The sequence below is a fragment of the Neofelis nebulosa genome, chromosome 6 (genome assembly GCF_028018385.1).
Source record: "Neofelis nebulosa isolate mNeoNeb1 chromosome 6, mNeoNeb1.pri, whole genome shotgun sequence".
In the NCBI taxonomy this organism is placed as follows: domain Eukaryota; kingdom Metazoa; phylum Chordata; class Mammalia; order Carnivora; family Felidae; genus Neofelis; species Neofelis nebulosa.
The window spans coordinates 46,806,049-46,818,763 of NC_080787.1; the positions used below are offsets into that span (position 1 = coordinate 46,806,049).

At 43.9% G+C, this 12,715-nt stretch overlaps 1 protein-coding gene across 1 annotated transcript in view; it reads left to right on the top strand.

Moving 5' to 3' along the window:
• The window catches only part of RUNX2 (RUNX family transcription factor 2), a 224,791-nt gene that overhangs the window by 108,658 nt on the left and 103,418 nt on the right, over positions 1-12,715 (top strand). Inside the window, 1 exon segment of the mRNA XM_058736121.1 lies at positions 1,913-2,017. Within this exon segment, the coding sequence (XP_058592104.1) occupies positions 1,913-2,017 (105 nt within the window).

Sequence of the window (12,715 nt, forward strand, 5' to 3'; positions counted from 1 at the left end):
TCCAGCTAGCCTGAATGTTTATAATAAATCCTCTGGTCCCTACCCAGACAACTGCATTTCTTAAACCCATGTAACATTCGATCTATAATGGATGAAATATGATAGATCAGTGATACTTACAAAATTAATGCTTTCATCATCCTGGCTGAGATACTACATTAGTGGATTTATATTTACTGTTTCTTGGTCTTATAGAGCTTATTGGGACATGTGTAGAAATAAATTATCTAATTAATTGTTTAGGATGTTCTCTGACAAAGAAGAACACTGATTTTAAACTCTGGAAGACCTGGGTTCAGACCCTGATTTTTTTCTTCTTATTAGTTGTGTGGTTGAATTACTAAGCCTCCCTGGGCTTTGGTTTCCTCATTTGTGAAATGGGGGTGATGAACCTAACTGGATACGATTAAAATGAGATAATGTAATTATTATAATTATCTTATAGATAAATGAGATAAAAAGGCTGGCATTTAATAGTTTTCTAATCAATATCCATCTTTTGCTGTCCTCCCTCCTCCCCCACTTCTGTTTTTCCTCCCCCCCCCCCCGCCTTTTTTTATATTGGCCATGGAAAAGCATAGCCAAAGAGACTTAAAACTATATATATGGAGTAACAAACGATGTGTGTCTTAAACATATTTTAGGAACTTACATGGTCTGGGTTGAAAAGAAAACCCATTCACTAGATTTGACAGCCAAAGACCTGTTCTACATTAAGCCTTGTATATAACCTGTTCCATATTAAGCTTTGAAAAGATTGCATTAAACTCTGCATTGCTACATATTGTTTAAGATTTGTGTTTTGATTTAATACCCTCAAGCTTTCAGTAGAGGGAAAAACAGTCTCCGACCAAAAAACAAAACAAAATGAGCTGTTTCAAGGTCTGTTACAGGAGCAGGCCAAATGAATACTCTGGCCTGAGATCTCTGAAGGTTTTATTGAGTCACTGTTTCACGCCCACCTTTTCCTGTCTTGTAACAGTTTGCAGTTTTGACTATCTGACATGACTAACCGTTGCAAATCTAACTGATTACAACTGTCAGTGAGTCTGTGTAGCAGAGTCTGGTATCTTCTTCTGGAGAGAGCAAACATCCGATTCTGCTACCAAACTTTTCTGTCTTTCCCAACCCCCCACCCCCCAGTCATCACCTTCAGCTCATTAATTTGAAACATCAGATGTAATATTTCAATGAAGCACACCCTCTGCTAAAAGCAAAAATTCGTATTTATATTGGGAGATGTCATATACATTTAGCAAAACATAAGTCACTGTCAGGGAGTTATTTCAAGACTTAACAGCAAGGATGGGTGTTTAGGGAAAGGGGGTGGGCAGGGAGGAGAAAAACTTTGTTCCAGTAATGATGAAATCATCCTACCACAGGCACATTAAGGCCAGGACAGGAGACACTGGCTCCTGTTAAAATGATTCCCATAAGAACCGTCCTCTTTCATCTTCTAAAGCCATGTGAAGTAAATAACATAATCAACAGTGATTTACTATTGTTCTCTCATGGGGTCATGACCTAATCCTAAATAAAGACGTCTAAAATTGTCTGTGTTTGGATGTGTTCCTGATGGTGGAGAAAACTGAAAGGAGGAGAACCTTCCTCAAGTGGACCAGAGTTTCTGTTTTCATTACAACTGTGGCCACTGAGCAGCTTTTCTGGGAACCGGAGCCCTCTTGTATAGCGCGGCGATGGAGGCGATGACCCACACACGCCATGTGTGTGATCACTGTGTAAAGTGGCCGTCCCAGGCTTTCTAATTTAGAACAAGGAGTCCTGACCCTTGTGTTGGTTTCATGAGCTCCTCAGAGATGCCGACGCGCAATTTCTGGACGTCTATGCTGCTCTGTTATCATCGGTACTGTCTTTTTATATTCACTATGGATTTTCCCCTTTACATCTGCAGGCAAGAGTTTCACCTTGACCATAACTGTCTTCACAAACCCTCCCCAAGTAGCCACCTATCACAGAGCTATTAAAGTTACAGTGGATGGACCCCGGGAACCCAGAAGTAAGTACTTGCCTTCCTATTGGAGATGGTAACAGGGTGTGTGGAGACCCCCCCCCACCCCCGAGAAACTAATCCCAAGGAAGTTAGTGCTACTTTTATTTAATGGTTTCTTTGCAGAGTTTGCTACCTGTGTTTACCTGTGTGTATTTTCACGAGGGACAGTTAGTCAAACTTCACAGTTGGTAGAAAATCAAATCACACTTTTGATTTTGCCACAAAATCGCTAAGGCCTACACCACTTGGGGACACGAGTGGACAATTATTCAGTCACTGTAACTCCTTGCTAAGGCATTCTGCTCCCCCACTGCACACAATAGATAGGGCAGAACAGACCCATGAGAGCTGAGGAAGAAAACAACAGTCTGCAAAACCTTGAGCTTAGTCAAAAAGCATTTGCGTGTGTTTCCCATGGTCTAAGAATGTGTCTTAACTTTTTAGCTCGCCCACTCAATTCCCTTTATAAAGAGCACACTGCTTAATTACAAAGAATTTATTTGCAAATGATAACTTGCTTGATTGTTACAACACTGTTGTTTGGTCATGTTCTGGTAATTGTTATAGATAGTTTCTTTTAACAGATAGAGTCAAACCAGGTTTAAATCCACCTTTGTGTATTTGTCTGTCTGGACATCCAGAAGGTTCATCCAGCGTCTGTTTAAGGTAGTGCCCATCATCCATTTGGGCCAATCAATATGCATTTTCCTCCTAAATCTAAATTGAGACAGGCTTTCTCCGCCCCCCCCCCGCCCCCCCAAAACCTGATTTGATCAAACTTGGTACAGTACCATTTAGACATATTTAGAGATTAAAGATTATTTGATATATATAACATGAAAAATTCTGTGCCAATGGAAACAAATTGAACTCTGCCTTTAATGAGTGAGCACATTGGACTCCTAGCTATTGTGTTTAGAGAGTTTAATTTGGTTTGTGATGGAGGTACAGCTGGCAGAATATTTGTTGTATAATGATATGTCTGTCTAGACAGTAAGAGTGACATTTCTTCTTTTTCTCTAAAACTGAGAGAAAAGGGCTGGTGAAGTTTTCCTCTCCCCAAGTAGCGTGACTTTTAGCAGTGGAACAGACGGTGCCTTTGGTCCTTCTTGCCACTGTCTCTTCTCACAAAGGCTGACTGCTTGTCTGAAGTACGGAGGCTTCCTGCCTCAAAAGCCAGTCTTTGAGGTTTTTCCTTTCTCCTCCTTTCATGTGTATTGCTTCTTCTCAGTTCACAAGGTCGGGTCACTGCTGGCTCTGTTTGGTTTGCGAACGGTCTGTTAGGCAATTGTCACACACCTGTCTCCAGTAGCCCCTAATCTCTGGTTCTAAGGTCCAAGACAGGGGCTGTCTTGTCTGGTTTGGTGCTTTGGCTGACTTTTCTGGACTGCCATAAATTGGGGAAGACACCTTGTGATGGGAGACACAGGTTATCGAATTAGCCCTTGAGTTCCTCAAAAGGCAGGGACACCCACTGCAGTCATGCATAAAGCAGGACAGTAGTCTTTTGACAGTCAGCACTGCTAATCTTTATCTCTCAAAGATGTTTCCTGCTGATCTCAGCAGCTTTTCTCAGTTCTTGGAAAAACCAATATTATGTGTGTGTATGTCTGCGTGCCTCTGTTTGTGTATGAGTCCATACACTCCAGAGCTGATGTTCAAAAGTTGATGGTTGGGGGAGGAAGCAGGGAAGGGTGGGTGGGTGCTGTCCCGTTCTGAAAGGGGTGACAGAAGGTGAGGAAGCAGGGTAGCTTCGGGAAAGCCCCTTCTCTTTCAAGGGAGGATACCATTCCCTCATTCCCAGGAGGTTGTTGGCAGAAGTGATTAGTTGATAGGCTTGTGCCCTGTAAAGGCCGAGAAGTGCTCTGAAAGCAAGGAGGGTTCAGAGTAGAGGGGCAGATGGTATATGTGTGACCTGAGTTCAGGCTTTGGGTGCTGCCGATGGTGCTTGGGGGGTGGGCAGGTAGAGTTCTTGAGTGGCAGACCACTGCCCTAGCTTAGCCTGAGTAACATTTTTCACAAACCAGAAATTATGTGACAATGTGAAGTCATTTCTCTGACATCATGCAAGGTGGCTTGCCGAACTCAGTGCCTGGGTACAAGCATGGGTATGGGATCAGTAACATTTTAATCCTATAACCTTGACTCTCTGTGTTGTATTATTTCCTTCTGCTCTGCTCTTGGCGATCTTGGGCATTGTATAGCACTCTTCTCGATATTGTTCTTTTTTTTTTTAATGTTTATTTATTTTTGAGAGAGAGAGTGTGAGCAGGGGAGGGGCAGAGAGAGAGAGGGAGATTCTGAAGCAGGCTCCAGGCTCTGAGCAGTCAGCACAGAGCCCAACACGGGGCTTGAACCCACGAACTCTGAGATATGACCTCAGCCGAATTTAGATGCTTAACCAGCTGAGCCACCCAGGCGCCCCTCAATATTATTCTTTAAATTTGAGACTCCCAGGTGTGAAAAATGCACAGGATTTTCCATTTTCTTCAACTATAATAAGATTTTGATTGATTGGTACATATATAATGTTAAATGAGAAAAAAAAGGCTAGAATGTGGGTTGGCAAACTTTTTCTATGAAGTGTCAAATAGTAAATAATTTCAGCTCTGTGGGCCATATCTTTCCCTACCACAAGCACTCAACTCTGGCATTGTAGCTTAAAAGCAGCCTTAGCCAATACATAAGCGAGTGGTTGTGGCTGTGTTTCAATAAATCTTTATTTACAAGAACAGGTGGTGGGTCACATTTGGCATACAAGTTGCAGTTTGCCAACCCTTGCTCTAGATTTCCAGATGACTTACATCGTTAACCCTTACCAGACTAGGGCCTTAGAAAAAGGCTTTCCCGCAGAGAGAGAAAAAGACAATGCAATTATTTTAGCCTTCTCTCCCGCAAAATTATAATTATTTAAGTAATGATTGTCCTAGAGATAGGATACATCTGTTTATTACTGTAATGGTTTGATGAAGCTGAGGATTTTATACCATTTATTCCTGTTAATGAAATTTTACTCCTTCTTCCAGAGATCAGAGTATATGTTGAAAAGGCTCCTTTTGGTAGATCAGCTATTTGGACAAGGACAAATTCTGAGTTACCTGGTTGGGTCTTTATTCAGCCTAGCACAGTGATTAAGGGTGTGGGCTTTGGTGTCAGACTGTCTGGATTGAAATCCCAGCTCCACCACTTCCTAGTTGTATGGCGGTGAGTCACCTAACCTCTGTTTGCCTCAGTTTCCTCATCTGTTAGAGTGAGAATAGTAACAGTATTTTCCTCATCAGTTGCTGCAGAGATGTAAAATGATGTAATGTATGTAAAATGCTAACACAGTGACTGTCATCTGTTTACTGCCCGTTAAGTATTAGCTGTTATTACATAAATTCCCTTCAGTGTCAAAAGTTTGCTGTCGAGTTTTGCTTATAATATGCTTCCGGGAAGTAGATTAGAATCTAGATTCTGCTCCCCCGTGGGCTATTTTTTTTTCTTCTTGCAGACGGTTTTACTAATTTCTGCGCCTTAGTACATGACACTCGTAAGTGTTAGAAACGGTGCCTTGAGCAGGTATTCATGCTGCCTGGGGACAGCGCTGCAGAAGGGATGAGAAACAAAATTGGCAGCAAAGAAGCATCCCAAGACGCTATGGCACTGGTGCCCCCCTCTGAGGCCCTGCTTATCAGCACATCTGCCAGGACTTGCTTTTCACTCAAAAATCAGAAAGGTTTCATCCTTCCATGTTTTTTGTCTCTGGCAGCTGAACCGGTGCTGTCACATCACAAACAACTTCTTTTCTCAATATACACATCTGGCGCTGGCAGTTGGACTCACTTCATAAGAGCACATGATCATCACTCATTACAAGATTAAAAAGTACCCCATGGCATCATTGATGTTTTTTAACTTTGATCTTCTGCAGTTGTGATTCATCTCGGTTATAAAACTTCCCTTGAAAGGAACATAGCCGATGACTTATTAGAACCTTCATCTTAAGGAGCGTAAACATGAAAACGGTGCACATCTTTACAAAATGCCATTTGTTTTCTTTGCCAGCTTATCGTTTTAAGACATGACATCATATCCAGGATCCCAAATTTGTACGTCTTGTGTTGAGGCAAGGCGTTTTGACCTCCTGCAAGCAGGAGAAGTCAGTGTAGCGTCAGCAGCAGTGCGTCCGGATGCCTACCTCTTTCAAACATCAGTTTCTATTAGGATCCTTGGTTCCACGTATGCCCTTGGTCCTGACTGCAGTCTGACTTCAAGACTTTCTCCAGGGAGGTGAAAGCTTGGTTAGCCACGTCGGGGATGTGGTTCCGGGTTAGGGAAGAGGGCTGATGGGGAAAAGGTATTATTATTGGCTGTGCAGAGGATGGAAAAAGAAAAAAAAAATCACCTTCCATAGTGGGGATCCTTTACATCCTCGTGCTGTTCTTTTATGTATCTATTGATACATAACAAACGATCCCGAAACAGAATGGCTGAAATCAACAACCAGGTGATTATTTCTCATGGTTCAGTGGGCTGCCTGGGGTTCATCTGGATCAGTTTGCTGCAGTCTTGCTTGGGGTCTTTTGTGTGGCCGTGGGAAGATTGTGGCTGGTGCCAGAGCATCCATGGTGGTTTCATTCTTCTATCTGCTGCCTCGGCGGGATGGCAAGGAGGTTGGAACGGGGGAGTGGGGCCTTTCTGTCTCTCCATGTAGTCCTGGAGCCTTTCCCTTCCGCATGGCCTTTCCATGTGGTCTGTCCAGCACAGCCCGACTTCTCATATGGTAGGTCAGGGCACCCGAAGCTATGAGAGTGGGACCTTTTAGGCTTTCTTAAGGCTCAGAACTGGCATGGAGTCACTTCTTCCATATACTGTTGGTTGAAGCAAGATACAGGTGTAGCCTAGATTGAAGGGGAAGAAATCCACAGAGCTATGAATGATGGGGGCAGTGGTTCATTGGCTCACTCACCAATATCATCAACTTCCATAAGTGCTCAGATGGTAAATGTCATTGTTGCAACAGGAGAAATGATTGTTTTGAGGTATCACCTTATGAAAGCTCTCTTGACTTCTTAATCTGGGGGGGGCATTTAAAGTTCTGCAAGGTTGTGGGGCACCTGGGTGGCTCAGTTGGTTAAAGCATCCGACTTTGGCTCAGGTCATGATCTCATGGTTCATGAGTTCGAGCCCCGTGTCTGTGCTGACAGCTCAGAGCCTGGAACCTGCTTCGGAGTCTGTGTCTCCCTCTCTCCCTCTCTGCCCTGCCCCACTTGCTTCCCCTCCACCCCAAAAATAAATAAGAAATTTAAAAAAAAAAGTTCTGCAAGGTTTTCTGTCCACAGTTTACAGAATGTGTGCAACACTCAAGAGGGTAGGACAAGTGAGGCTGGGGGCCAGGCAGCTGCACTGTGGCAGCTTCTTATCAGAGTTTTAAGGAGAAACCTGAGTCTCCAACCAATCCCCTCTAATTATATTAATTCACAATCACAGGGACCTTCTTCCCTGCTACGGTGCATTTAAGAACCCAACCATCAAAATCACAAAGGCTTCACCCTACTTTCCCACCCACCCCGTTTTCTTTTTTTTAAAAAAGGCTTTGTGCAGTGACCCCCAAGTTTTAATTATAGTAGCTTACTTCTGAATTGGTGATATTTGGTAATTATCAGATGAATTAAGAGTGAGTGTTACCGTGGGGTGCTCGGTATTAGCAGGTCAAATCAAGCTGCCCCAGATCAATACTCGTATAAGAGAAGAACATTTGATGTTTGAACACAAAGAGGTTATTAGCTTTGCCTGGCACCATGGCAAGTCTGTAGCAGAAGTATTTTATGAATCCTCAAGTGGACGAGCCTGGAGGTTTTATGCTTTATATCACCCAGCTTTGGAAGTTCTCACTTGCCAGCACATCTGCAGACCCGATAACCTAACACACATGAGTGGGTGTCTGATGGGTTTTGAGTGGTGTAGCTTAGGGAAGCAGATCATAGTCACTCTTTAAGGAGAGACCAAAGCCACCATCTGCTGGGACACTACTGTTCACTGCTGACCAGCTAGCCACCTGTCCTGACCTGGTGGGAGAAGGAGGAAGCCCTGCCTCTCTCCGGTTGATCAAACTCCTTTCCTACAACGCTGCCCTGCTCGGCTGCATTTTGACTTGAGCAGGGCTGGCACTTCGGTGAGGGAGAGGCTCTTTGGAAGTGCAAGGCAGTGTTTGTGTTTCTCGGACTGCCTCAGCACCCTGGCTCGCTCAGCTTGTCAGGCTTAGGTCATCAGCCAAACTGGTTTCTTTTCCTGGTGGCGCATTCTCACCTGTGCATCACGAATCTATACTTCTTCAGAGATCAGGTTATTATTCTGGGTTTTTAAAAAATATTTTATGTTTATTTATTTATTAAAAAAATTTTTTTTAACCTTTATTTTTGGGAGAGAGACACAGAGTGTGAGCAGGGGAGGGGCAGAGAGAGAGGGAGACACAGAATCTAAAGCAGGCTCCGTCCAGGCTCCGAGCTGTCAGCACAGAACCTGACATGGGGCCTGAACCAGCAAACTGTGAAATCATGACCTGAGCCAAAGTCAGATGCTTAACCAACGGAGCCACCCAGGCACCTGAATGTTTATTTATTTTTTGAGAGAGGGCGAGCATGCGCGCACACGCGTGCACAGGTGGGGGAGGGGCAGAGAGTGAGGGAAACACAGAATCCGAAGCAGGCGCCAGGCTCTGAGCTGTTAGCACAGAGCCTGATGTGGGGCTTGAACTCATGGGCCATGAGATCATGACCTGAGCTGAAGTTGGACGCTTAACCACCTGAGCCACCCAGGTGCCCTTACGATTCTGTGTTCTTAAGGCACTTCCAGTGGCAGAAATCTTACCTTACGAACCTCAGGTAACAGACTTAAACAACATAGGGTAGTCTGGGCCAGGATCGTCTCCAATTCTGTTCTACCCAGGCCTGGGTTCCAGCCCCATGAAAGGTGGAGAGAATAGAGGGCTTGGCCTTTTCCTCACTCCAGTTGATTTCAGTGGTGGCTGGCCTTCTTCCTCTACTACTCTTCATCCCAGTTGGGTGAATGGGCTTTTCACGGTGGTTGGCCCATGTCCTCTGCTCATTTATAGACGGCAGTTGCGTATATTTAGAGGTTGGTCACCTGTGAAAGGCGGGGGACATATAAAATGTTCTGGATGGAGGGATAGCAGAAGAACTTGTTTAAGGTTGTTGGAGCTTCTTGCATTCACATTCTGTCTGTGAAGACGGTGTGAGAAAATCTTGATAGGTCTTCAGCCATACTCCTAATGCTACAGGCCTGAATTTTAGTCCTTAGCACAAAACATTAGTAGAAAAGCTGGTACCTTCTTGCCTTGCAGACTTCTCCTTGTTCTTTGCTGTCTCTGAAGCTTGCCCCAGGAGTGGAAGTTACAGGGAAATGCTATGTTTTGATATTTATAAGTCAGCCAACATAAGCCAAAATTTGATGGTCAAAAATAGTAAATATTGAGTTACTGGTGTATAAAGCATTGTTGAAAATCTTTGACTTAAGAGAATAATAACAGGTAAACACCCCCCCCCCCCCACACACACACACAACTGTTCCTTTTCTCCCTTTCTTTAAGAAGGATGGGGGGTGCGGTCAGGAGCACCGGTAGAGGTCATGTCTGGTGGTTGGTGGAATGTGCACTTGAGAGGAGCAGTTTTAAATCTCTTTCAGTCCTTTTTTTTTTTTTTTTTTTGTTGACTGACTGTCAGGAGCTGGGAAGATGGCCAAGAAGGAAATGACACATCGAGAGGCATTTTGTGTTGTGCAACATTCTGTGGAACTGATGCAAGGCTATATGGCCTGTTTACACATTCCTTCGCCAGCAGACTGCATGGCAGTAATTTAATTCAGCAGCACATGGCATGCTGCAGCAAGGCGCTGTGGCCTTAACATCCTTTCATGGCAAATTATCACAGCCGTGAAAACATGCTTATGTCCCTCTCCCGCACTTTTCCCTGGCTTCCTGGTTCTGAATGTGCTTTCTCATTGTACGGGACTTGTGTTAACAAGGAGCTGTGGCTTTCACAATAAGAGCACATTTTCCACATGCATATGCTCCCATTGATATATTTACTTCCAACTAAATATAGCATGGCAGGTTCCCAAGTGATACGTCTGCTGAAAACACACATCTACTTGATCCAGTGGGTCAGGAGTTTGTATTTTGGTGCAAGTCAGAAATCATTCATTTTTTTCTTTTAATTTTTCATGCTTATTTATTTATTTATTTATTTAGAGAGAGAACGAGCAGGGGAGGGGCAGAGAGAGAATCCCATACAGGCTCCACACCGTCAGCGCAGAGCCCGGCATGGGGCTCGATCTCATGAACCACGAGGTCTAGAACCAGACGCTTAACTGACTGAGCCACCCAGGTGCCCCAGAAATCATTCATTCTTAAAACAGCGTCAGGGACGTGAGAGAGAAACAGATTTTGGGCTTATGTTGATTGATTTATTATTAATTTATCAAAAGTAAATTTCCCTTCCCAAGAAAGAAGATTCCTGATAGATCACTGAACCACCTTATTTCCGTTTTGTTTGTACTATAACATTTTCTTCAAAGAGGACTGGACCAGAGGAGAAGAGGGTATTCTTAAAGATAACAGAGGACAAAGATTATTGGCTCTTTATATTCATACTTGTCCCTACCTAGCACGTTCGTAGGATGCGTTTGTGATGTCAGTTAAAGCACATCTGTCGTCTTCATGTAAAATCTCAAAAGTTTGTATCTGGGCAGGTGTGGAAAATTACTGCTCATGTTTTCCAAGTAACTTTTGGAAATTGAGAGAGCATAAAAGCCATGTGGATACGAATTCAAGGTCATATGCGACAGTTCAAGTGGGAGACTGTATTTGGGGCTGTGGCACTTTAGTAGCAAAGGAAGGGCTCCCAGTTCCTCTACTTCTGTGTAGTGGTGCCTCGAAATCTAGTTGCTAATAGACCAAAGCACTTATTCAAATTCAGGACTAAGGCTTCAATCCAAACACCTCCGGAAAACAGTAACTCAGACTTCCATTCATAGTAAGTCGATGTAAGCGATCCGGAATCCTGTATTGGGAGCACGTTTGGAGAGATAAAGGGAGAGTGAGTAATGAAGTCCTGGACACTACAAAGTCAACAGTGACTCAGGTGTGTAGGTAGGGCCTTAGCCAGCCTTGGAGGTAGGTAGTCACAGCTGACTTCAAGCATCACAGGTTTGCTATAGGTTGGCCCTAGCAGTATGGGTTTCTGATGCTTTTCAGGTCTGGCATACTGTTACTAGTTCAGGATTCTATAATTTTAAGGTGTGAGCTTTTGGATTTTACATTTCTGCATTTCCTCCTTTTGCAGCTATTTCCCCTTTACAGAACATGTCCTATTCGGTTTTGTTTTAGATATGTGCCAGCCTTCCTCCTCTACTGGATTGAAGATTATCATTAAATGAAATGATAATCATTCATAACTTTCTTTTAATAGTTAACACGTGTATTTGTCTTCATAAAAGTAATTATGATCGCTGTCTACCTCCTGGATAGTGTAAGAACTTTAGCATACCTTATTTTATTTATTTTTTAAATATGTTTATTACTTATGCTGAGAGAGAGCGAGCATGAGCCGTGGAGGAGCAGAGAGAGAGAGGGAGCAAGAGGATCGCAACGAGGCTCCGTGCTGTCTGTATGGAGCCCGACGCGGGGCTCAATCTCACGAACCATGAGATGATGGCCTGAGATGAAATCAAGAGTCAGACACTTAACCGACTGAGCCACCCAGGCGCCCCTAGCATTCTTTAAACTGCAGTCACTTCCTTTCTTCTGATGTCATTCTCTGATATTTGTATCCTTGTCTTGTACTCCCCGGATTAGTCATTATCAGTGTTTAAATGGTTTCTTTCATATTTACCTATATGTTTACCAATTTTCTTGCTCACCATTCCTTCATGGACCTCAGTTCTTCCTTCTGGATTCAGTTTCCTTTTTTGTGAGGCAGATCCCTTAGTGGTTCCTTCCTGAGAACCTGTTAGTGGTAAACTCTCACTTTTTGTTCCCGAAAATGTCAGCAGTTCCTGAAAATGTCACAGGCTGCCAGCACGATGTGATATGCGAGGCACCCTGCGGAAAGTCTTTCTGCTCTTTAGTGCCCGAGAGCCACACTCCAGTGGCCCTCCCTCATCCCTGGAGATGCCTTCCAATGAGATGTCCACCCCAGTGGACACCTGAGACTACAGTAGCACTGAACCCTATAGGTACCAACTTTTTTCCTGTACGTGCCCACTTATGATAAAGTTCCACTTATAAATAGGTACAGTCAAGGATGTGCAACGATAAATAACCACTTATAACAGTGTACTCTAATAAAAGGTGAATGTGGTCCTATCCACCCTCTTCTTCTCAAACTGTCTTACCGTACTGCACTCCCCCTTCTCGCGTGGAGGTGAGATGACAAAATGCCCACATGACGAGCTGAAGTGTGGAGAATGATGTAGGCATCGTGACATGACGAGCTGAAGTGTGGAGAATGATGTAGGCATCATGACATAGCGGGAGGCTGCTGTCTTGACCGTGTGAGGCTCATCGGCTTTTGAGCCGTGGTTGACTACGGGTGACTGAAATCACAGAAAGGGACACTGCGGATAAGGGGGGGACTGCCGTGGACACCATTCCTTTGTGCTAAGACTTTCAGGCCATTATTATCAGGCTTGTTAGAGTAGGAT